Source organism: Onychostoma macrolepis, chromosome 02, assembly GCF_012432095.1.
Source record: "Onychostoma macrolepis isolate SWU-2019 chromosome 02, ASM1243209v1, whole genome shotgun sequence".
Taxonomy (NCBI): Eukaryota; Metazoa; Chordata; class Actinopteri; order Cypriniformes; family Cyprinidae; genus Onychostoma; species Onychostoma macrolepis.
In genome coordinates, this window is record NC_081156.1 from 32,449,583 (window position 1) to 32,477,175 (window position 27,593).

Genomic DNA, 27,593 nt, shown 5'->3' on the forward strand with positions numbered 1-27,593 from the left:
TAAAGGTCCAATGAATCTTTTATTTGTAAGGCACCATAAATACTTCCTTACTGCTCAATCTCTCGTTCATAGTAAATGTTTTAACCTTTTTCTTCCAACAATCGTCTTTAAATGAAGTTATAATAGCAGTTTATCAACACAAACAACATACATTTCCATCAATTACATCATGTCACATCAACACACACACTTTAAAAAACTACTACAAAGCTCCAAAATGTGGCAAATATCAGATGAGAAGCATCAGAAGAGGGAGGGGCTTCAGGAATCGCTCGCGTCAATGGATTTACGAAACTTTTTCAGCTGATGTTCACGAGACTGAGATAAAGTCCGAACTGCTGAACACATCATTTATCCTTTATCCTTTAGCATCTATAACTAGTCGAGACCAGCCAGTGCTACACGCATTTAAACAAATCAGAGTGGAAATGTGTGACTTGACTATTAATGATCATAGATTTCTGTGTATAACCTGCACTAAATGTCCTCCGGGGCCATATACACCATGAACATAGCTTTATACATACAAAAATGTTTACAAAATTAAATGTATATTGATATATTTATACATGTATATAAATTGGCCGTCGGTTTTTGAGATCAAGCGAAATCAACTGGAAAAATACCTAAAGAAAAAAATCAGAAAACTTCATTAATAGATTAAAATAAGCAATCCAGGGCTCAACGGTGAGCGTTTCTTAGCATACATCAGCACTGGTGTGCTGAAAAACAAAAAACACAAAGGAATCATGGGACACAAGAAATAAATGTTCAGGGAGCACACAATTAGAAAATACCCACAATGCACCCGTGCATATGTACAACCTTAGGTAGTCTTGTCTTTAAAACAGCCTGGAATACTAGCGTACTACTAACGGTGCAGTATGTACTGTATGCTACACTGGGGCGACCTCATTAGTTTGCAGGGTTAATTCAGCAAGCCAAAAGGTTATTCCACAAATCACAGTTATATTTATTAAATTGCCTTTGAAAATGATGAGAAAGCTGTGAGCACTGATATTGTATTAGTTAACATGAACAATACTTATACAGCATTTATTAATCTTAGTTAACGTTTAGTTCAACTGTGAAGTAATATGAACATATTTATTCACTAACATTATCAAAGGTTAACAAGTGCGGTAAAAATGCACTGTTCATTGTCAAGAAAACAACACTTATTGAGAGGGAAAAACTAATATTTAATTCTTGTATTATTCATTATTATAATATTACATAAGACATACATTTCAGTCTTAAGTCTTGAATTGTTTTTTGCATTTTAGTTTAAAGTTCAATCATTTTAATGTTAATGTTTTTAGTCACTAATTAATAATAACTGAACTTTAGTATCAGCTAAAATGCTAAAAACACATCAAATCAAGGTTCAAGACTGAAATCTACTGAGAACCACTGCTGTAGTAGTATGATAGTATTCCATTTCAAATAACCTATTACAGCTGCACACATCATTCAACACACACTCACTGGCTGCCACCTGCTGGACACACACGGAAACACATTCACCGCAAACAGAAAAACAAACCACTTATACACAGAAATGACATGAGGATGTGGGTCTGAATTAGGAAAATCTCTTTGTTTTTGTCAAAACCGTTTTCAGGCCCATCACCGTCCTACACAGACACTTGGTAAGGCCTTCGTGAGGCATTTGTACCTTTCTGAGGGCAATATAGACAGTGTGTCATCTTTTTATGTAAAACATGTTTTTGTTTTTATGTAAAACCCTTAACTAGGTACGCCCAGAATAGAATATGATGAAATATATTGACTAGTAGGTATCAGAGAAACTGACTGCTGGAGGCTGTTGCTGTATGGTTTCTAAACGGTGTGTCTTAGTGGTCGTTTACACGTGTTTTGGGTGCTTGAGAGGACAAGCATGCAGTTGCTAGGTTGTTGCTAGAGCATTGCCAGGGCATTCTGGGTGACTCATAAGAGTGCATCATGAAGTCTCTATTATATTCAGTATCTATGGGATTTTCCACCCTTTTTATTGTCTGCCAGGAAAAATCATTAAGTCACTTACAGTAATAATACACCTCTCCTCAACAAGACACACGATTTGAGGTATGTTACATGCTGAAGTTGAATACTTAGGGACGGGGGTTTGTTAAAATCACTAACCCCAAGTATGAGCAATAATAATAATAATAATAATAATAATAGAGCCTTAGCAAACACCACTAATGAAAAGCAAATAAAATCAAACAGAATTACAGAATAAAGATTCGCTGTAGTAAAAGAGAGAGAGAGAGAGATAGATATTGAATCAGACCCAATCCGGTGAAGGAGAAGGAGTAAACAGAAGGAGTAGTTTTTGCCTCTCTTTCTGCGTAGAATCAAAGCGTCTCTATGAAGGCTAGTCGGATTTGTCTGCGTCGTCGTCGCGGTGGCCCTCGGCCCCGTCGCGGGAGCTCTTGTCCTCCTTGGCCAGGTGTGCGTGAGACGCGAGGATGCTGGACAGCGACAGGAGGCCGGAGCTGGAGGTGACGGCGGGCAGGGTGGGTGGAGTCAAGCCCAGGGGCAGAGGGGTCATGGGTAATGCCAAACCCTGAAGCTGAGAGAGCTGGTGAACCTGAAGCTGCTGCTGCGTTTACACCAACAAAACAAACAAACAAACATCCGTGAAGGTTAGAGAGAGATCACACATAACTCATATTTAATTGCATGTTTGCTGTTATGACAGGCTAGTTTGCAGAATAAATGTACTCGCATTACTTTGCATTTACAACACTTACTGATAAGAATATAATGATTTCAATGCACTTTTATTCTGCATTCATTTATTTTGACACTGTTTTTGCTATTATTTTGTCTTAGGAGTATGAGAGAATCAAGATTTTTGCTAATAGTGTTGCTAGTTACAAAACATATTTATTGTCTATTTTAATGAATCATGTAAACATGAATCTATGATTTGCTTGTGCCATAACTCAAAACATATTAATGGAAATATAAATACACATATATATTAGTGCTGTCAAACGATTAATCACATCCAAAATAAAAGTTTTTACATTTACATTTACATTTACATTTATGCATTTAGCAGACGCTTTTATCCAAAGCGACTTACATTGCATTCAAGTTACAGTTTTTACATTTTATCAGCTCTTGCTTTCCCTGGGAATCGAACCCATGATCTTGGCGTTGCTAGCGCCATGCTCTACTATTTGAGCTACAGGAAAGCCTGTTTTTGTTTACATAGTATATATATGTGTGTGTGTGAACGTGTACATTTATCTATACATGTACATAAAGACACTCATACAGTATATATTTTGAAAATATTTACATATATATATTTATATACAAATATACCATATTTTTCTTAAATATACATATGCATGTGTGTGTATTTAAATATACACTATGTAACAAAACTTATTTTGGATGCGATTAATCATTTGACAGCACTAATATATAAACAATTATTCGTCCTTGACTTTGTTCCGTGCAAAAACGAATCATTATTAATAATAATAAATAAAGCAGAATTTACTTTAAATTCTTGCATAAAACATTTAAAATCTAGTTGGAAACGATGGTTCCTCTGATTTTCCTCACAATATAACATATATATGTCTTGCAAGTATAAGAGAATAATTTTTTGATAGTGTTAAAAAAATACTATTTTAATTATTGTATAAAACATTTTAAATCTAACTGGCTAAAATTCAAAAAGGTATATATTTTATGGATATCTGTACATAGGTATAGATATACAAATAACGAGAGGCTAAAGGTATAGTGATTTATTAGTTTTCTAGCAATAATCTGCCAGTCCTACACAATAACAATTGAAGTTGAATGGTGTGAGGTTCCTACCCGAATAATTGAGTTCATCTCAGGAGGGGTGACCTGTTTGGCTCGCTCAATCGCCCCCAGGACCTGCTGCTGGTGCTACACACACACACACACACATTTATCTCAGCATGCATTTCTCTTCAGGTAAAAAGCACAGCATACAAAAACCAACAAAACCCTCTTCTGGCCATAAAAGCAACCCATGACACAAACCAACGGCACATTTATGTCACTGATGAGGTTGAGAGTCATTATAGAGAGTGTGTCATAAATAAATCACACAGTCTGACCTCTTGAGACAGGTAAGGCAACACCTGAGCACAGATTCCATTCAATCTCTTCACAATCTCCGCCTGCAGACAGAACACAAGCACATCTCAGGGGTTTACATCCATTAATAAGGTAGCTGGGGATGCGCTTACAGGCTGCTGATGTTGCACAAAAACACATGAACAACACAGTCGGTCATGATAATGTATGCTGACCGACCGTGTTTGATGAAAGACGATACTGAATCTAGGACGCTGCATATGTACAAACCATACAAGTAAGCCTGTGGTTTAAAGGAAACCACATTTTTTTTCTGCTGCTGAAGGAAACCACAGATTTTGCACAAACATAAGTCTAAAGGATTACATATCCTCCTGCCATATTTCTTACAAATATAATAATGCATTAACTTTCCCCCACATTTGATGCAACATTTGTGCTGATTCTGACACATTATTCAGATTCTCACCTGTTTGTGCATTTCAATGTTGAGTCCGTATGACATCTCATAATACTGCAGTCAGAGAAACAGGAAAGAGAAACATAAGATCAAAAATTCAGTTTTGCCATCTCAGGATTTTTTGTTTTTTAAATATACTCAAATAGAAAATAGCTATTTTAAATTGTAATAATATTTCACAATATTTTTTTTTTACTGTATATTTACTTTTTCAGCCACACAGCTGCACATATAATGATTCACATTTTTAGACATTTGGGATAAACAGACATCTCAAAATGTAAAAAAAAAAAAAAAAAAATCACTTGAATGTGTGTCTCAAAGAGGCAATGTAAACAAGTGTATTGAACGCAGCAAGAACATCAGAGGACTAATGAATATAATTTTTATATTCATTAAAAATCTTAAACCCAAAGAAAATCCTTCATGATAATGTGTGGACTCTCTATAAGACTCTAAAACAGCAAGGCAAAGACATCTGTACTAATAGAAGGGCAAAATTCAAAATGAAAATATTGTGAAAGCCAACATTACAAATATCAACTTGACGTGAAATAAGTTGAAGCACTAAAATGAACTGGAAGTAAAACTGAAAAACTGGAATTAAATAAACTAAAACTGAAACAAAAATAAAGCTAAATAGTAGTAATATTAAAAAAATTTAAATTACAAAAGTACATAAAATGACTAAAAATTAAACTAAAATTCAGATGAAAACTGAAAATATTACAAAATATTAAAATAAGAACTAATATAAAATATTAATAAAATCTATAATAGTACATCGATAATACTAAAACAACGCTGGCACTTTGAGCAAAGCGATCTCTTCAAGCAAAAGAGGTGGAGAAGACATCAATTTAACATCAGTTTCCTTGAAACTTCAGAGCAAGCCGGCCCGACTGTGGTTTGGGCTCATGCTTAGGGCTAAAGCAGCAGATCACTCAGATCTCAGACACAGCTGTTACAGACACAGATTCACATCGATCCATCAGCAAGACGTCAATACTCCTGTGCACACTTACGGCCCATCATACAACTGATCAATGAGACGCTTGTGTATGAATTACTGCAGACGCCCACAGGCTTACAGACAAAACCAAAAAACAACATTCAATCACATGACAAATAAGAACAAGTGATTTATACAAGACCTAAAGCCAAAACAAACCAAAAGAAATGTAAGAAATGCACATATAAGAACTAAATAAAAAATATAGCACAATTCTGACACCACTTCTCGCAATTGAGAGTTTATTTTTCACACTTCTGACATTTCATCTCAGAATTAAGAGTTCAATTCTCTGTTTTATTCGTGGCGGAAACAGCTTCCATATGATCTGCGTATAACTGTAGGTCTAATCAAATATTTTAAACATGCATGCTTTACTCACCATTATGTAATGACGCTGCATTTCAGATTTCTCACTCGCCAGTTTATCACATTCCAACTTCAGACTGAAACACAGAAAGAGAGAAAAATACAAGACAACATGAGATGACTCGCTTCTTGTTAAATGTGTTTATATGTTGCGAATTACATGATGCATCTTTAAGTAATGGAAATGTAGAGATGTTGACATGGTTTGAATGACACAGCCTGTGTATGACAGCTTCAATATTTACATATCACCCTAAAACACACAGACACACACACACTTCATTGAGGCTGTCAGCTGCACTTCACCTCACTTTCTCCCTCTCGCTCTAGAAGCGGGGGAAAAAAAGCCAGAAAGAATTCTGCAACATTCTATCACCATGACAACCAGTTTCCTGTCTGGACTGCCTCATGGAAGCTTGTGATTGGCTGGCCATGCGTTTAGAAGAATGTAATCATGAAAGAATGTATGTTTTTCTTCTTCATATAAAACTTTTTTTTATTAAATAGTTACACGTACACTACCGTTCAAAAGTTTAATGTTTTTAAAAGAAGTTTCTCGTGCTCACCAAGGCTGCATTTATTTGATCAAAAATACAGTAAAAATGTGTGACATATTACAATTTAAAGAAACCGTTTTCTTTTTGAATATATTGTTAAACGTAATTTATTCCAGTGATGCCAAGCTGAATTTTCAGCATCATTACTCCAGTCTTCAGTGTCACATGATCCTTCAGAAATCCTTCTAATATGCTGATTTGCTGCTCAAGAAACATTTCGTATCATTATTAATGTTGAAAACAGTTGAGCTGCTTCATATTTTTGTGAAAACCATCATACATTTCTTTCAGGACTCCTTGATGAATAGAAACTACAAAAGAAGATAGTTAATTTGAAATAGAATCTTTTTGATAAATTTAATAAATTTTCGCTGAATAAAAGTTAATTTCTTAAAAAAAAGAATACAGTAGCATATACAGTTAAATACTATGAAATGATGTTCATGCATTTAAATATTTATATTCTTTCTCTTCTGGGAAACCTTTTTACAGTCAAATTTTGGATATACAAATGCTCTCTAGAATGAGAACGTCCCTCCCCCAACACCACCTGCCACCGACTAATAGCAAGTAGTAAATCACGGTTTATAACTGATGTAAACTAAAGCTGACTGACTGGTTAAAATAAATGACTCGTTTTTGAATCGGCCCATCCCCACGCCGTAACATCAACACAGGAGAGAAAATTGCATTTGGCAGGCCATTTTATGAGGTCTTTAATCACTAAAGCAATAATAATAACAACATTATGCGATCACAAGCAGCTCCACAGAATAATCACTCATTCATTAGCATTACTTGTGGAAATACTCAGAGACATGGAGCTGTAAGGTGAAGTGGCCGTGAATTGTTTTTTTTTTTTTAAACATACACCAGAGTTGCAGCCTATTGACGCTGAGAGTGAATCTTCTAAACGAATCTAAAGCGCCGCAGTGCGGTCCGATGGTGACGACAGATCTGAAAGACATCAACACGTTCTGCTGTTTATCCTTCTCCATTTCCCTCTTCCTTCCTCCGTCCGCGGTTTCTCTGATGTGTGATGGCCGGATGGCCTCCGTGATCGCTCTTATCTCTGGTGCTGACAGATGATGACAGGAAGCTTTTCCAGGAGGGGCTGCGTTCACACCATTTGAGCGTCCCGGAGAGGAATTCACACAGGCAGGGTGTTTTTAGGGTGTAGAGTGAAAGTGAGGAGGAGAGAAACTGCCTGTGCTTCTCAAAGTCTCTTCTGCTCAAAAAGGCTGCATTTATTTGATCAAAAATACAGCAAAATAGTAATATTATTACAATTTAAAATATGCGTTTTCTGCTTTTTAAAGTGATTTATTGCTGTGATCATTACTCCAGTCTTCAGTGTCACATGATCCTTCAGAAATCATTCTAATATGCTGATTTGCTCATCAAGAAACATTTCTTACTATTAATAATGTTGAAAACAGTTGTGCCGCTTCATATTTTTGTTGAAACTGTGACTAATTTTTTTCCCAGGAATCTTTGATAGTAAGTTCGAACAGAATAGAAATATTCTGAAACATTATGAAAGTCTTTACTGTTAGTTTTGATCCACGTACTGCATCCTTATTGAATAAACATATTAATTTCCCTTAAAAAAAAAAAAAAAAAGCAACTTGAAACTTGTGTGTAGTGTTTTGTCAGTGTTTGGTATACCTGTGATATTGTGCCTGCAGGAACTGAAACTCATCTTTGATGCGATCACAAGAGTCTGACGTGGTGAATTTGAGCGGCTGTGTCGATTGAGACGAAGCCTGAAAAACAAAGACAAAAGAAAATTTATTCGACATGACCTCTAAATGTTCCAATGAACAACATAGGCATCGGTTAGGAAGTTGTAGGTTAACATACTGAACCATAAAAGATATTCAATTGGTAAGACTCTTGCTTTGTGGTTATCAAGCTAATTTTAGTCTTAACTGTTGCTAAAATAAAGTGCATAAAAGGTTTGACTCAATATTTGAACTTTGACCACAGAAAAAAAAGAAAAGCAGCAAACCCCAGCCATGATAACAATCCTTTTGATCAGAGTTATAACAGCAACATTTCATTACTGCAAACAGGCTAAAACAATTCTGCTGAACGCCATAACAGAGCCAGTGATTGCATCACGTGTTTGAGGTGAGCGTGTCAGGTCAGGCTGAAATTAAAGCTGAGCAAATAGAAAAGAAAGGCCATTGGCTTTTCACCTCCGACCTGCTTTACCAGGGGTCACTGGCTTGTGACCTTAAGCCCTGACAGACAGGAACAAACCATCACACGTTAGAAAGAGAGAAACGGGATATGCAACTGTGTTCAGTGTAGGGGTGTGCAATATATATCGTCTGCGATAATATCGTAATTGTTGTTTAACGATGTGCAATTTGACATTATCGAGTATTTTGCAAAAACTAAACAGAACACCTACGGAGTGCGCGCTTATGTTACGTGATGAAGTCTAGACTAATAATGATTTAGTCTAATAAAATGCATTATAAGAATGATCACAAAATTCAAGATATGGGGGCAGTAAATGCATATATATATATATATATATATATATATAAAAAATTCATATGGTTAAAACCACATGAAGAGAGGCATTTTTTTTCTTCAAAAATAAGCATGATTATAAATGTGATGCTGTTTACTGAACTGTTGTATAAAATCAATAAGTTAATATTAAGAGACTTAAGTTTTAGACACCATATTGCCTGTTTTTGCTCCATTTCGCCAACCAAAAAATAATTCCAAACAGCACTGTTTTGCGTCTGAGCAAATTGACGATATTGTTTCGTTCCTGAATGAATCAACAGTTTAAATGATTCGGTTCAATCGCAATGACTCACTTGTTACTGGCGATTTTAATTTCACATTCAAAGTATCTTTTCATTTTAAAATAATTTTAAATATCAGTATTCAATGTTTTATGTTTAAAATATCAAAATATTATGCATTTGCAACTGCAGGTTAAAGCACTCCATGTCCCTCTGAGCTGCATTAAACCGTGTGTAAATTAATCTAAATGCCACTTCAGATGCAACTTCTATAAAGATTAATTGTGTTGATACTGGTTTCATTTGTTTGGTAACAGCCTAAATGTCTTATTCTAATTGACTGATTAAATGTAACAATTTGATTCAAAAGATGCACATTTTTAGAAAAAAATGGCTTTATTAAAGATAAAATTGCCCATAAAAAGGTACAAATGAATTTAAACTTATATGAAAAGATTAATTTCTATCACTGATGTGAACTGACCACACAGAATATGAAGAATATCAAAAACTGCAGCTGTCCACGGTAGTCAGATATCAGCACAATAATAAATATCGTTATTGAAAAAAATCGAGATATAATTTTTCAATATCGCACACCCAGTTCAGTGTGCTTCATAGGCAAACAGTCGGTTTGAAAGCAAACAGATATACATAGAAACTGCTGGATAAACGTATGCGTGCGTGTGTGTGTGTGTTAGCCCCCAGGGGAGGAACACAAAACATCTCAGCAGGGAATGCTTGCTTTACACACAGACACACACACACTGAAGGCTCTCTCCAGAAACATTTGTCAATGTGCATCTCTTGTGAAATAATGTTCTTCATCAATTCACGAAAAGCAGCTTCCCTATTATTTCTCTTATTTTACAAGCAGAAGTAAAGATTCAATATGATAAAAACACTATTTTCATTTCCAACACGAGTTAATAATCATCATCATTATTAATTGTATTATTATTATTATTATTCAGAAAAAAATATTACAATTCATGTAGTAATAATTTTTATGTATATTTAAAAAAATAAAATAAAATCTGCAGTCCGTAAGTTTTGCCTCTTTGTCGCCATCGCTGTTTGAAAACCTGGAATTGCAGCTGCTTGCGGAATTATCTCGCTTGCGTGGGTTGTGAGTCAGCACGGCTCCAGCGTGGATGAATCTAATGTTTTGAGGAGTATGTGTGTTAGTCTGTCAGTCACCGCACCGGTGTGGATGTTTACTGTACTTCGCAATCACAGATTCTAGCCTATGTCTTGGAATATATGACCCAAATAAGAATTTTCACCATATATTGTCATCACATTAAACCGTGCAAATTATTATTATTATTATTATACTTTATTCTCAAATTATTAAATGTTAACAACATCAGCATTGCGTGACTATGAGTATAGTGTGTATTAGCGTGTAGATTTCAATTTCTGTACCGTCCAATTTAATTGTCATGCCATTCGAATTTCATATTAATTAATTATTTTAACCCAAAAAGCAAATTATGCTCCCTTCGAACTGGTTTTCTTTAAAATACAAATCTTGTGTAATCCCAGGCTATCTGTAATCTGAAGCACATTTAAAACTGGAATATAATTTAATTTCATTCACATGCATTTCATAAACACAATCCATTCTGGATCACAATCCGCCATCAAAATGATACATTTAATTATTCTAGCTGCTGTGAGAAAAGGCTATAAACGACTCGTCACCTGCAGGATCCTCACATGTGATAGCATAGTAGCCGGGACAACTTCTTTGTTTACAGATGTGACGTAATGACGCAGTGCCATGCTCGAATTTCCTGCGAAAACCTACCCGTACCACTCAAATTAGAAAACATTATTATAAGCTAACCGATGTGAATCGGGCTAAAGTAAGACGATAGTTTTGAACACTGGCTGGTTATGTACTTGCTCAAATATTGATTTCAGAACATTTTTAACCAAAAAAGGTTACGGACTGCAGCTTTAAATGATGCCAACTGTGTATATAAATGTCAAAACAAACTCTAAACTAAAACATTTTATATACATTTTTTTTAAAATTACATTTAAATGAGAAATATGCAAATAGAAAAAATACTTTGGATAAAATGTCTAAATGAAAATGTAAGTTAATGTAAATGTAAAATGTAAACTAGCCTAAATAATAGAGCTCTGTAAATGTTGCCAATCAGTCCTAATTCTATCCTATATTCTAAGCTTTTCTTTCAGATTTCTATCCAGATGACAAATAAATACATTTGAGATGCTGGACCCCCTAGTGTTTAATAATATATAACAATTATCATTATGAATAATAAAGGTTAATATTACTATTATGAAGAAGAACAAAATAAAGGAAAACAGTATTTTATATATAAATATATAAATACTGACCTGTATACTTGGTGCCTTAATGCAGAATTCAATGAATATGCATGTTTTTATTTACCATTTTACAATGTCTTCATAAGTATAACTATTTGTTTAATGAAAAGACATTGAAAAGTTTGAAGTTTTAAACTGAAACTTTTCCCCCCATCTCCTCCCTCACATAACATCCCTCCATGTCTCTCCTCCAGAAGATGATAGTGTCTCCAGGGGCGGGAGAGGTGTGTGTGTGTGTTTCAGTAAATCCCTCTAGTCTCTTCCTGCTATTAGAAATCAATTAGAGAAGGAGAAATAGCAGCATCACCTGTGACCGCTGAACACATGAGGCTGTTCCTCCTCCTCCAGAATCCCTCTCTTACTGCGCTTTATTGGCATGACATTAGTGACACTAAACCCCAGTCAGAACACCTTAAGCCAGGCACACGCTACAGGACAGAAGTCATGCACATATTTCAATACTCACACAACACGTTTTACACGTCAAATAAGGAAAATGAGATGCTTTATTTATTTTTCTTTACTCGTGCTTCACAATGCCTTGCTTTCTTTTGCTAGCAGAAAATCCGCCGTAGCCAAAGTCTCTTTAAGACAAGTCATGTCACTCGGCGGCCATCTTTGAAACGCCTCTCGGGCATGCAAGTGCAGCTCCTATCTCTTTGAATGGGGAAACATCAAAATCTCCAAAACTGTTCACTAAGCTTACGATTAAATTTCATATTTGAAGTCACCAAAGAAATCTGACAACTGTATCATTAATGTTGTTTCTTTTGCTCAAATAGCGTTATAAAAAGCTTATTTTTCAGGCTAGATCAGCCAGTGCGCATGCGCAGTCCTAAGCGCACGTTTTAGAACGCTGACTGTTTCTATAGCAACCGGGACTTCTAACGGCAGCGACGCGCTGACTTTACCTTTTAGCGATTGGCTCTTTCATTCAGAAGGCGGGGCTTCCTGCGATTGCATCTTTCCCCATTCGAAACTCTGCCACTAGTGTGCACACTACAAGGACTTCTTGCAGACAAAAAAAAAAAAATAATAATGCTGACTAGCTGGAGTCTTGGCATTATCACAGCATTGTGAGCTTTACACAAGCAAGCACCACTCATATACAGAGTTCTGGCATGAAACTCTAGATGGCGCAGTCTGATAGGTCTAACTCAATCTGACCTAATGACATCATCACATGGCACAGCTGATTGGTTCTCTCCTGTATCGGTAGCCAATGAGCTCGCTGCTCAACATACAAATATATGACTAGTGCTTGTTGTAGAAGTTCGCAGCGTGCTTCAGAAACCCTCCACCTTCCCCAGCTCCACCTGTATAGATCTGCTACGAGGTGATTCATGTATGCTATATGGGGGTTAGTGTTGTCAAAAGACCCGGTACTTCGGCACCAAGTCGGTACTAAAAAAAATGAAAATGTCACGGTACCAGTTTTTTTTAAGTACCTGTGGTACCGAGTACCCGGTCAACCCGGTTCTTGACGCATACGGCCCTGTGATTTACGCGATGCAGAAAGCACGGACGGAATCTCGGAATCCAGTTATAAAAAGGAATTTACAGTTTAGCAAGGAATGTCACGGAATTTGTCAAAGTTTAGATGAATTAATCAAAAGTAGGTCATTACACTTAAATCAAATCGTGACACCGACTAGTATCCGTAAATATTAAGCCGCAAAAGTCGATTCAGATATGAATCCTGCATGTTCTGCGAGTCTCTGTATGAATGAATGGCAGAGACGTGCGTTTTTTTTTTTTTTTTTACACTACACACACTGAAGTGCGCGTGATGCTCGCGGTGATTTCAGCATCTGCCGTCTCAATGAGGACATAAATACATAAACAACATCTACATAACTGCTCTGAGAGTCACTTCACGAGCATTTTACCGTTTCATTTGAGTAAAACCAGCGTCATATCATATAGCTACACACATAAATTTAAAAAGGTATTCACGGCAACCCGTCAAAATAAGTTTATCTTAAAGACATTGTGCTAGAAATATATTACTATTATTTAGTAGAATGTATGTGATACTATTACTACTGTTGAAAAAAATTAATATTTATTTTTAAAGAAATAAAAATCACAATATTTCTTCCCTTTATTTAGCAAAAAAAAAAAAAAAAAAATGTATTTAAATTTCATTAATTAAAAGACAAATTAAATTTGGGTGAAACTTTACTGTTTACAGTTTTTCATACTTTTATTACTTGCGGAAAAACTTGAAACAATTTAAATAAGTATAAAGAACGGCATTGATTTTTGTACATTTTATTTTTGTTTGACTTTTATTTAAAATAGTGTGTTTTTTTAATTAGCATGTGGTACCAAAATTGGTACCGAGAACCGTGGATTTTCACTGGTATCGGTACCGAATACTGAAATTTTGGTACCGTGACAACACTAATGGGGGTTATTTCATGTATGTTATATTTGCAGCAGCAGTATTTCTTACATGCTCACAGCAGCATGTTGTGGATGTATTGGCGGTAGCAAGTCTCGGTACTTGCTCTGCCGCAGCAGCAGCAGCGTAGCAGATCTATTCCGCCAAGACCAAATACATTAACATGTACATTACCATGCCAATCCCTCCGAGAGTTGTCATGACAGAAATTGTGTTAAATGTACTCCAAGTCAAAACACACACAAACAAAACAATCTCAAGAATAAGTAATAAAGAATAAAAAAAAAAAAAAAAAAATATATGGTCTTTAGAATGAAACAATTGGAATATAAAAATAAAATAAAGCCTCTAGAACAAAAATGTTTTATTATTATAATAAAAATAAACATAAGCCTCTATATTTAAACAAATAAAAAAATAAATTAAAGCCTCTAGACTGAAACTGAAAAAAATAATAGAAACAAAAAGCATGTGAATATAACAAAAAAAAAACAAATCTTCCTCTCCTCTGGAGGCTGTTGGGGCTAAAGGCTCTGCTATTGCCCCCTTTGTGATGCTAATGAGGGACTTTGGCCTGAGTGACCCAGACATCTGCTGTGCGCGCACACACACACACACACACACACACACACACAGCCCTCAGGCTCTTATCTGCTTTTTTTGTCTCCGAAATTGCAGCTGGTGTGTGTGTTGTAGCACAGGAAGTGAGATGTTTGGAGGTGGGGGCTGAGCACCGCAGACAAAAACCGTCTTGCAATTACACTCAAGCTCATGTGTGCAAGCATATATATATATATATATATATATATATATATATATATATATATATATATATATATATATATATATATATATATATAAATGCGTGTGTGTTTCACAGTATGACTGATCTTTCAGTAATTCACAAACACATTAACAGCAGCAGCAGCGGCGGGGTGTGGCGGCGGCAGCAGCGGTTGCACACACACAGAGTTAACAGTTGAAAGTGTGTGTATGTGTGTGTGTGATTATTTCAGAGAATATGAAAGCATGTGCGTGTGTGTGTGTGTGTGTGTGTGTGTGTGTGTGTGTGTGTGTGTGTGTGTACCAGAGGGATTAACCTCTCTCTCTGTTGGGGGTGTTGTAGTGAGAGGGGGGTCTTGTTAATTCAGTTGTCCTTAATAATGTCTACCAGACCCCTGTCCACCCTCACAACACAATACACACATAATGAACCCAGACTGCTGTGCACGTGTGTGTGTGTGTGTGTGTGCATTTGTCTGAAAGAGAGAGTCTCATACTAATAGAATAAATTTTAAAAATAAAGTTTTGGGGTTTTGATTGTAAACAAAAAAATTCACTGCCACTGTATTACAAACAGAGCAAGGTGAGCAAGGCTAAAATGTTTGTTTAAATTAATTACTTTTTTTTTTTTTTTAATTACACTGCAAAAGTAGTAAGTAAATAAATAAATAGATAAATAAAATGTTCCAGGAAAATGTTATATAATTTTTTAAAATTATATACATATTAGTAATTCATAAAATTAATACAATAAAATTAAATATTTTTCAGGGCTCTAAACTCATTCTTCCCACTGGTCGCACTTTTGCGACTAACTTTCTCAGTTGGTCACACGAGCACATAATTTGGTCGCAATTGTTTTTTTTTTTTTTGCTACAACATTTGATTAATCAATACATGCTATTATCACAGTATACAGTTATATGGTAACAAAAGTGTTCAACATTCAACCCGTTCTTTTTCATCAGTATTATTTGTGATTTACATTTTGTGAACAAGAATTTCTTTTTTTGTGCTCTTTCACTTTCACGATCTTGGTGTCATGTTTTACAAGAAAAGATAATTGCCTTTTGCTTATATCTATACACCTTTCTCTTTTTAAGACTCAAACGAAAGATGGATTCATTGTTATTCTTAATTAAAAAGCACAACAACAATAAAACAGTAGGCTAACAAACTAGCTTGCATAACATTTATTAACAAAAACGAGGCATGGCATAGGATACATCACATGCTGTATTATATACACCGACTAATAAATTACAGAATGTTTAGCAAACACTGAGGAATCAAATGAATAATAATATTTAAAAAAATTAAGGAAAGCCTCCATAGCGTAACGTGAGGTAAACAGCAAAGATAACAAGCTTTTCAAAACGAAAACAAAAAGAAAAAGTAAAACTAAACTGGCTGTCGCTGACAGGACCTGCATGTTTTTTTCTACAAGAATACCAACATGTTCACCTTCTCTGGTTTAAGAAGCGGTCTTTTACTTTAGTTTGAAAAGCTAATCCTCCATTGCGCGCACCTTGCACTCGTGCTGACGCAGCAAGTATAAACCAGGCTCTACACCTAAAGCGCCTCTCTTCCAGTGATCAGTGAAATCTGACTCCTGCTACAATGTGCTGCGGTTCGGCAGCGTGCGCTGTATGAAGCAGACGCTTTGGAGTTGCGCAGACCATGCACTCGCACACGTGCGACCACGTCAAATTTTTACTTGCAGTCTCAAAAAAATGGTCGCAAATGCAAATGTTTTTTGTTTTCATTTAAAATTAGATCAATATTAAAAAATATTTTTAAAAGTATATAAATTTGTACTTAATTATTTTCTGAATGTTAACTTTTTTTTTTTTTTTTTTTTTTAAATATTAGCAATATTTATTTTTTATTTAATAATAATAAATATTATTGGTAAATAAAATTATTATTATTATTATTATTATAATATAGTCATGATGATAAATAATAAATCACAAAATGTTTTGCCAATTTGTGCAGAGTTACAAACAAGCAATGCAAACCTGGAACGTTTTTTTTTTTATTTTATTTTATTTTTTAAATAACATTTTAAGTCACAATTGCAATTAGTAATTAGAGCTGCTAAATAGTGGCTTTTTATTCTTAAGCGAAATGTAACAATTATTAGGGGTGGGAATCTTCAGGCACTTCACGATCTGATCCGATCCGATCCCGATTCTGGGAGTCACGATCAGATTCCAAAATGTTTCATGATCTACATTTTTTCCCCAATTAATTCTTCTGCTGTGCAAATACATCTTTACAACTTTACATTTTACCCAAAACTGCAGTTTCTATGCTTTTTGTTTATAGTTAGAATCTCTGTATGTCAGTACTGCCATCTTAAAAATAGGGGTGTGAATCTTCACTGGTTTCACGATTCAATTCAATTACGATTATCATTAATCGAATCAATATCACGATGCGTCACATTGTCAGTTTTCAATATTACTGCACATGGCTACGTTTTCATATAAATTCTCAAATTTATTTTGTGCAAAATTAACTTTTTTTAATTATATAAGCAGGCTAATTAAAAAAAAAATTACTTATTTAAAATAAGTGTTCTTTAAGTATCCGAAAGTTTACAGACAATAGTTATGGGTTTTTCTTTTTTCCTCATTATTGCCGTTTGATTATTACTGATGAGATCATAGACAGTGGCAGCTTTAAAAGGCTGCATCGACACTAATGCACAGATCTATTTCCATATATCAGATGTTTTGTCCTGCTCTGAAAACATAACTGACTGTGTGTTAGGGCTGTGCATCACCAACAAATGTCACGATATGACACGCATCACGATACGGGTCAATTTTGGAATTAAATTTATTTTGAGCAGAATTTAGTAAAGGTAATATTTGTTTATTGTACGTTGAATAGCCAGTGTTATAACAGTTGTAATAACTGAAAAACTATTTTGCTTTGTCATTAACAAACAATATAAAGTGCCCTCCAAAAGTATTGGAACAGTGAAGACAAATTGTTCTGTTGGCTGTGGAGTCAAGACATTTGCAAATATGATGAAAAGACGAATGAGAGACAAAATTACAGAATGTCACATTTTATTATTAGCCGTTTCAACACATACATGTTTTACCAAATAAAAAGAACAGCACTTTTAGAGTTCATCCCACTCATTGATGTGAGCATAAGTATTGGGACAGTTGAACTTAAGGCAGATGTAAAAGATTAAAAGCTATTATTTAGTTGCAGATCCCTTGCGCACAATCACAGCAGTGAGTCTGTGACCCATAGACATCACCAGACTCTTGGGCTCATCCTTTGAAATGCTTTTCCCAGCTTTTAATGCAGCCAGTTCCAACTGTTGCTTGTTTTGAAGAGTTTCTGCCTTTTCTCTCCTCTCCAGCTGGTGACATTCATGTTCAATCGGATTTAAATCTGGAGATTGACTTGGGCAATCTAAGACTTTCCATTTCTTTGCCCTGATAAACTCCTTGACTGAACTGGCAGGGTGTTGTGGGTCATTGTCCTGATGCAATATGAAGCACTTCCCAATGAATCTGGTGGCATTTCCTTGAATATTGGTAGGCAAGATGGTTTTGTATCTTTCCAAATTCATTCTGCTACTGTCATCATAAATTAAGTCATCAGTAAAGTTGAGAGGGCCAGAGGCAGTCATGCATGCCCATGCCATGACACCACCTCCACCATGCTTTACAGATGAGGCTGTGTGCTTGGGATCATTGCAGTTTCCTTTTTTCCTCCACATTTTTGCTTTCCCATCACTTAGATGAAGGTTCATCTTTGTCTCATCGGTCCATAAACACAGTTCCAAAACTCTTCTGGCTCACCTTTGTGCTTTTTTGCAAACTCTTATCTTGCCTTTCTATTTTTGGAGCTGGTCAGAGGTTTGTAGCTTGCTGTGTAGCATCTGTAATTCTGTGTCAAAGTCTCCTGAGGACAGTAGATTGTCAGAGCATCACCCCAGCTTTCTGGAAGTTGTTGGTGATTTTACAGACACGTCTTTTAGGGTTCATTTTCACAGCTTTTATGATTTGTCTGTCATCAACTACTGTTGTTTTCTCAGCCGATCAGGTAGTTGTTGGTTGCTGGTGGTTTCCAAACTCTTGATTTCTCCAAGCCCTTTGTTTTTGCTATAGCTCTAATTGACTTCCTCTGGTTCTTTTAGCATCCAAATTGCTTGCTTTTCTCTCAAAGTCACCTCCCTCGTCTTCATCCTGGTTTGTGTATGTAATCATGTCAAGATTCAGAATGCAGAAGTAATGGATATAACTGATACTACACATTCCCTGCTTTTAATATCTGAAGAATTAATGCAACAGGACACAGCTGATCACTTAGAAAGACCTGTGAGGCAACTGTTCCAATACTTAGAGGGATGAAACTCTAAAAGTGCTAAATTTATTAGCTGGTAAAACATCTATGTGTTGAATCACCCAACAATAAAATGTGACATTCTGTCTCATATTCATCTTTTCATCATATTTGCAAACGCCTTGACTCCACAGCCAACAGAGCAATTTTGTCTTTTGGAGGGCACTGTAAGTGAAATAAAATAAATAAATAATTGTTACAAAAAAAAAAAGAAAAGAAAAAAAGAGAATAGATCTTCCTTCGGCTTTTTAAGTCTCTGGCTCAATAACTTAAGTATAATGTCAAGTGCTGCAACATGTCAACAAGGCTCAATGACTGAACAAAACTTGAAACATATTCCATAAAAGCAAAAAACTGTAACAAGCATGCTCGGGGTTTAGAGCACTCCTCTTTGCTGTAATGATATCTCCAGCAGTGGAGAGCACCATCTCGGATGCTACACTTGTACCAGGGATACAGAGGGTACAGCTTGCCAAGTTTGATAGTAATGGAAAATCAGACTGGTGCTCCTTCCACCAGATGAGTGGATCTCCTGTAAGAGGTAAAGCCTCTGCATCTCTGTATTTCCTGACTTCATCCTCTGCCTGATTATACGGTAATACGGGTGGATGTTTTGTTTTGGGAGGGGAAAATGCATCTCCAAATAAGTCCTCAAGAGCACAAGCATCTACTTTCTTTCTTTTGCAGAGTGGGGAATGATTTGTCTCAGCATGCTCTCTGTTCTGTTCTTCTTCATTATTCTGGATCTGAAATAATGAATGTGTTATAATGAATAACTCCATTGCCATTTTGGTGTAGACATCCTGTCTGTTCCCCTCCTCCAAAAAGGGCAGTGCTTTAAAGCGTGAATCCAGCGCTGAGGTCATGTTCAGAAAGGGCTTTTCACGTTCATATCTTTTCTCCAAATCTCCAGCCACAGCGATCTTTATGTCCCATGGCACTGCCGAGTCAGTGTTTTCAATCCGAGTGCCGCGACTTAACTGAGAATGCAAAGGTGCGATGATTGAAACTGTAGGGGTTTTCTCATCAGACATAACGTGCATTGCCAATTTAAGTGGCTTCAGTGAATTTATTACATCTTCAGCACAGGTTATGTCTGCTTCTGTTAATGCCCACAGATCTTTGGCATTTTTCCAAAAATCAGCTGAGAGTAATGCAGTGCAAATTGCAGGCTGTTATTCTACGAATGGCTCCAACATGTCATGTGCGCTGTTCCACCTCGTGCAGACATCGGTAATCAGCTTATGCTCAGGAAGGCCAAGTAACTTTTGCTTCTCGTGCAGGGCATGGCAGGCAATTGTACTTTTCCTAAAAAATGTTGTGATGCTCCGAACTCTTCCGAGAAGATGGGAAACTGTCGGTAACTTCAGAGCCTGTTTAGCAGCCAGGTTCAAACAGTGCACAAAGCATCTCACGTGAACTAATTTGGCTATTTCTGCAGCTACTGACATATTAAATACATTATCAGTCACTAGCACTGGATCTTTGTCCTTTATTCCCCATTCGTGCATCACATCATATCTGCCATGCAAATCTGCCATGTTCGCTCCTGTGTGATTGTCAAACATTGCTCTAGTCTGCAGAACGTTGGAGACAAGTTCCCACTGTGGCGTTATGTGGTGGCAGGTTATCGTAACATACGACTGGGTTGCTTGCGAAGTCCATGTATCACAGGAAATGGAAACTCTCTCTGCAGAAGAGAGTGACAGCTGAACGTCTTGTTTAACCATCATACAAGCGAGGAATTGCCGTTTCTGTTAAAAACTGACGTGAGTCAGTATTGTGTCGGTGTTGTGTAACGTGGCTCACACTCGTGAAGCAATTGTCTGAAGCTGTTATTCTCGACAATGCTATATGGCCGTAAATCATTACATATGAAACGCATTAAAGCATGTGTTATCTTCTGAGAGCGCTGAGACGTGGATGGGAGTTTCGAGTTAAAAACATCAGGAAAAGTTGGCTGCTTCTGAGACGACAGGTGTGTGCTGCTACCTGCTCCGACTGAGGCTAGCTGGCCTGGATGATGTCTCATCATATGCAGAGAGAGGTTCGTCGTGTTGCTGGAATACTTAACTTTGGCTTTGCAGCTCTTGCATATGGCATGACTCATGTCTAATGTCTCACTTTCCGGTTGAGTGTAAAACACAAAACTGTCCCATATTTTTGATAGTGCGCTGCTGCTCATGTTGCTAAAATGGCCACTCGACGTCACGTGATGCGGCAGTATCGACACAGGAGCAGCTGTACCGATACGCGCATCGTCAGGAGTTGATGAAGATGTATCGCTGTATCGATATTCGGAGCACAGCACTACTGTGTGTAGCCTACATCAATTTCGTATAAAAGTATTAGAAAATGCAAGCGCATTTAACCGCAGTCGCAATCGAGCTTCAGGACAAACAAACACAAAGCACTTGAAAGTCTGTCAGTGCGCGAGTTTCGTGCATCTAATAGTACTGCATTTCAAACGACAGAAATGAAAGCATATCTAAAGTAAAACACGGTGGGTGGAAGCGCACACACACCGTCAAGCAATGAGCATGTGTCTCACACGCAAATTCTGTGCAATGAAGCCCGCCGCATCTCTAGCGGGCACACGTGCCAAATGCGGGGGGAAAAAAAACAAGCTCAGAATTGATTCAGAATCGTTGAAGAGAGAATCGCGATGCATCGGAGAATCAATTTTTTCTCCCACCCCTAACAATTATGCTGTGACATCATAACATGAGTTAAGAACTGCATCAATTACATCTCTAACGGCTCAGTTATAACATCACAAGAACAAGCTGAAACAACACGAATCACTCACGTCCAATTTCCCAGAATATGACGACTGACCTACAATCAGCGTTTCTGAGAATTTCCAGATGAATCATCCGTTATTCTTAGTGTGATATTCGAACAACCATGTAATGTTATATGGTTCTTTGGATACTTCTAAAGCTCTTGATGATTTGTTATAGGTTCTTCAAATCAGTGTTTTGATTTCTGGATTCTTCAAAGCACCAGTATGTAGACGAGTATAAAAGGTTCTTTGTGGAAGTTAAGCAGGTTCTTTATGGCATCAGACTGTAAAATCCTTGCAGTGTTTGCCAAGTCAAGCATCACTGTTGTTACTGCTCAAACTCAGGGTCAGAGACTTGAACAAACCCTTAACACCAAGCACTTCACTTTGGCACATAACCACAGGTAAGCAGGAGCTAATTGGAACCATAAATTTCTTAGATTTTATGAAAAAGACAAAAGGAAAAACTAATGTTCCTTAAAGACAAAATGCAAAACGGCTGCTGAATTTAGAGAAATGGAGTCTGGTTTTGTCCATTATTCCCACCGAGTTGAAGAGTTCAGATGGAGAGAGAATGAGGATGGTCAACACAATCTGACGAAGAGCTGCTTACGGTCACCAAACCCATCTGAAGCAGTAATCCCTACTCATAATCCACTGGGTCTGACTGATGACCACAAACAAGCCGAAAAGGACCAACAATTGGATTAAGAGTAATGGTTTCCCAAACACTTAATTTAGAATTGCATGTTTTTCATTCTCAGTCCTGACTGTGAGCACAAGCGCCACTGTTTGCAGCAAAATATTCTGCCCTTCCTAGTTCTGTGAAGGATTTGTCCCACAACAAGTTATTAAATCTATCGACCGAAAGTCTGTTTTTAAGTAACTTTAGAGGTTTGATAAGTCAAACTGATCCCGAAGATCCGGAATTCCAGAGAACACAGTAAATCTTTGAGGCTGAGATTAAACGGAGCAGTCGTCTGTAACTCCTAATCCAAGATTTGGGATCCCGCAGTTAATCTCCGGCTGATTCCCACTTCTGCTGAAATCTCAGAGGTTTAAGATCAAAGTTTGGTCAGTGCACTTAAGAATTCATCAGCGGCAGTAAGACATGTCAAGTTAACGACTGTAATGTGGTCATTTTTCACTGTTGAGGTATAATCTGTTGTTTTAAGACACTAGAGCCTTGTCAACAACAACAACAAAAAGACGCTAAAGAAATGTTACTGTCATATTTTGGAAAACAACCCTAATAGGATTAAACCAAAATTAAAAATAAACTGACATTATATGAAAAAAGATAGAAGATATTATTTTAAGAATATATTTTATTATATATTATTAATATTGCATGAATTTTAAAATGTATTATGTATATCTAGGTATGTTATATCATTCATAAAAGTTTGCGTATATATATATAATATTAACATCAAAATATTTTCTAATCTTATAATGTATATTTAGATTAGTGTACATTAATTATAATATTCTATGTAATATATACAAACATAAACATAAAAATTATTAAAAGTTTAGTAAATGTTTAAATATGTATTTATTTAACATTAATCACATGTACTTGGATATACTGTACATGATATATTATAATGTACTATTTGTAATATAATAAAAATAGATAAAGAAAGAAAATAAATAATACAGTGAGATCTTATTTAATAGTATTCTTGTTTGATCTTATTAAGACTAGTTTCAAATTGCGAACAAATTCCATGGGCATTCACAGATTTCTGGACAAGGGGCTGAAGATACACAAAAATGTGTATATAAGGCTAAATCAATACCAACAGAAAACACCATCATTAACATACTACAAAATGAAATATCGGAATCAGGAATTGCTTCAGGATGTTTCTCAGAGTCAAATTTCAGTTTCAGGTTCAAGTGTCAGAAGGTCCCATTCACTTCCTCACACACATCCCAAGCTAGCTGAAGACTGAAATGTTCTCCCAAATCTACTCTCTGAATAGCAAAAAGGCCTCAATTAAACAAACCATCCACTTGTGAGGTTTTCATTTAGGGTTCCCATGTTTGTGTGTTCACATACGACTGTGTGCATGGGGGGAAAAGGTAATTAGGCTTGAGTGCAAACAAAATAATGACTGGGGACTCATTAACACAAGCTGCCCACTGTGTGCACAGGAACAATTCATGGAAACGACACAATTATGCCTCTACAGGGAGGGAACCAGGCAACTGGTGTGCAAACAAACATCTCAGACTCTACCTGAACCAGAAACACTATCATTTTGACATGCTACATGCAAATTTGACATCTGATTCATGAGATGAAGACCAAATATCTAAAATAAAGCTGCCAGAGAACAAGAAATAAACATAGTAAGAGGAAAAATGCAATGAAATAGCAATGCAAAATTAATTAATATCTAATGTGTCTCTGAGGTGAAGGTTGATGCAAAAATCTTGCATAAATTAACATTCCACTGGAATTAATGACACTGGATTGATATATATTAGTAAATATTAGTATTAGTAATGTGTTCTGAGGCTTATTTTGACAATGCATGCAAACAATATGCTTTATGTAGGCCTATGTCTTTCAGTAGTAGTGTTCACGATAGATAGATAGATAGATAGATAGATAGATAGATAGATAGATAGACAGACATTTCACGATAATGCACGATATTGTTCTTGTGGGCACTTCAAAATACAGAGAATAATTATTTATTACAAATTATTCAGAATTTTGAATGCATTAAGAATACTTTTCCCATCAACTGGTCACAATGCACAACACCGCTGTATGCGCATGCACACTCTGATGTAAACAAGCAGGGATGAGATGCGCATGGCAGAGCGAAGGATAGATGAAAGCACACATTCACTCTCTGACAGCAGATGGCGCTAAACAGCAGAAATGCAGACGTTACCCCGGAAACCCCGTAAACAAAGCAGATGCTACTTTCTGTTTCTAAAACGCATTAAAATGATCTAAATAGCTATTCAGATTTTTGTATTCGCTATGGTGTTCATCACAGCGCCAAATGCTTAAATATTTAGACCTAATAGGCTAATTATTTTCAAACTTTTTTACATTTTAATCTGGACTACAACATGCCCTAGGTATTGTTTGAAAGTGTTTTGATTCCTTATTGTTTGGTCACACTTTACAGGGCTTCATTAGTTGACATTAGTTAATTCATTAGTTAAACTGCCAATGAAAAATTCTTCTAAACATTAATTAATCTTAGGTAATTCCAATATTTAATAACAAATTGTTAAAATCAAAAGATGCAAATGCGTTATTTAATGAGCTAACATGAACTAAGAGTTGTATTTTTTTTTTTTAACAAAGATTAATAACAACTGTAGCAAATGTAGGTATTGCTCATTGTGAATGTTTAAGTGCCCCTATTATGGATTTTAGAAAATTACCTTTCATGCAGTGTGTAACACAGCTCTAAGTGAATGAAAACATCCTGCAAAGTTTTAAATCTGAAAGTGCACCATGTATAAAGTTATTGTCTCTCAAAAGAAAGAGTCGACTCTGAATCATTGAAACAAGTCATTTTTAAAACGAATCCCAAGCCGTTCATGCTGACGTCAACATGAAACATTAGCATATTGCCCGCCCACTTGTTGTGCGCGCAGACTTGGGAAAACTTGATTTTCGCATTGGTCTGAATGAAAATGCAAATTCATTCTTTGCCACTAGGTGCCCCTTTTTGAGCATTAAAAATAGCTGTTTCCCTGGTAACGGCTGTACACAAAGCAGCACTGCGCTCACAAACGCTGCTTTAAATGAAATCGACCAATCGCTGCAGATTAGAGTCACAAAGGAGGGGTTTGGAAAAATGAATCTTTGAGCAATATTATAAGAAAATGAAAGTGTTTTTTGACCTTGCATGTATGTAAACCTGTTGTTTGGGACTCCCAAAACCAAAATATGAACCTTTCATAACCCATAAAAGGGGCACTTTAATGCATTAGCTAAGGTTAACTAATGATATCTTATTGTAAAGTGATACCTACTGGTCTTTTCTAATTCTTTTGCACTTTAATCAGTGTAAAATGTTTAACTTTATAAATTTTTTGTGTATGCTTTATTGTATTTAAATGTTCAGTTATTTTTGTTAAGTTATTAAACCTGTTATACTGTATTGACACCACTTTTTTGCAACTAAATTTCAATACCGTGATAAAAGCATTAGCAATCAATCGCAACATGAAAATTTTATACCGGCATATCCCTAGTATGTATGTATGTTTGTGTGTGTTTGTGTTTGTGTTTGTGTGTGTGTGTGTGTGTGTGTGTGTGTGTGCGCGCGCGTATATACAACTGAACAATTATCATCAATAACATCACTTTAATATAAATATAAACAATTGTTATTATCAGTTATTTGACTGGTACAACAGAAAAGCTCAGGATGACCCCTTACAAAAATATTACTGTCCATACCGTGGCAATAATAATGGTAATACCACGGTACAAATGATAATTTCATGACACTGAATCACTAGCATATTCAAATAGCATAGTATTTACATGTAACGCCAGCATATTTTAAAAAATACAACAAAAAGCATGAATTTCATATATAAAAGGTAAGTGCCATCTGATACCGTGACTGTATCATGGTACTGCCAAAGTACATTTTAGTAAAGGGATAAATATCTAAAAACAATGGTATTGCCATGGCACACGTTTTACCATAGTTTTCCCATTGTACCATTTCGAAAAACATGCTATTACCATGGTGCTAGTCAAAAAACTTGGTATTATGACGGTTCATGTCCACAAAACATTACAGATATGAATAAAATGGTACTTTTGCGTTGGTATCATCCGTAAAATACATCGAGTGATACAATGTCCACAACACCTGCTGTGTGACAATCAGCATGAATGAAGGAGAACGAGACACTTACCGAGTGCCTGGCTTGTGGAAACATCATATCAGCCTGTTTTTGTGCTTTATTCTCTTTCTGAAGATGAAATGCAAAGGCTTTGGAAGGATGTCCTCTTTGTTAGGCCTTGATTTGGTCTAAACCGGTGAGTTTAAAAGCAAAACGGGCTTTAGTCTGCTCTCCTGAACAGATTTCCTGGCTGTGATCTCCAGTTTTCCTGGATTTTGTTCAGCTTTACAAACCTAACTCAACTTCAGACTGCTCTGCTTTTGGAAGAACAAAAACAACAGGCTATCTTTACTACAGTATGTGACATTGCTGAAACAGGCCGATTAATCCACCGCCAGGCTGATCATACTTATCCAATTTCGAAATACAAGCTACCTGGCTAAAGCTAATAAATAAGTTTATACTGCAGGAAATTAGCAAAACGCGTTTGAAAATGAGGGAAAAACGTCTAAATCTGGTCGTGTGTGCGCTAATCTTGCGTCTGTCTGGTTAAAGGCGGTGAAAGAGCAGCCTGCGCTTGGAAAATCATGCCTCTTCCGCCGCTTCAGGACTCGTATGGACGGACTCATGTGATGCAAGACGCCAAATTACGAATTCTACTACGGGAAAGGCGTTACTCATGAATATTAATTACGCCGTGTGCGCGTTGCCTGGCAACCTTCCAGGAGCGTATGTTTACATCATCTAATTAATATTCAATGAGTT

General features: G+C 36.2%; 1 protein-coding gene across 2 annotated transcripts; it reads right to left on the reverse strand.

Annotated features, from left to right (window-relative positions):
• On the reverse strand, nt 1–27,479 carry chico. 2 transcript variants are annotated; one of them, XM_058753480.1, is made up of 7 exons: nt 26,901–27,479; nt 8,165–8,262; nt 5,953–6,016; nt 4,568–4,612; nt 4,119–4,181; nt 3,850–3,924; nt 1–2,605 (listed from the first exon to the last, which is right to left on the reverse strand). In XM_058753480.1, exons 1-7 carry the CDS (start codon nt 26,925–26,927, stop codon nt 2,381–2,383), a joined length of 597 nt encoding a protein of 198 aa, XP_058609463.1. In that variant the 5' UTR covers nt 26,928–27,479; the 3' UTR covers nt 1–2,380. The 2 variants fall into 2 exon arrangements, with proteins under 2 accessions (XP_058609463.1, XP_058609453.1); XM_058753470.1 differs by having other exon boundaries at nt 1–2,608.
• Between the last annotated feature and the right edge of the window lie 114 nt (nt 27,480–27,593).

Coding starts and splice junctions, on each gene's coding strand:
- chico (XM_058753470.1), bottom strand. CDS start 26,927: ATGATGTTTCCACAAGCCAGGCACTCG. Junction 8,263..26,900: donor TTCCACAAGCCAGGCACTCG/GTAAGTGTCTCG, acceptor TTTGTTTTTCAG/GCTTCGTCTCAATCGACACA. Junction 4,182..4,567: donor ACATTGAAATGCACAAACAG/GTGAGAATCTGA, acceptor TTCTGTCTGCAG/GCGGAGATTGTGAAGAGATT.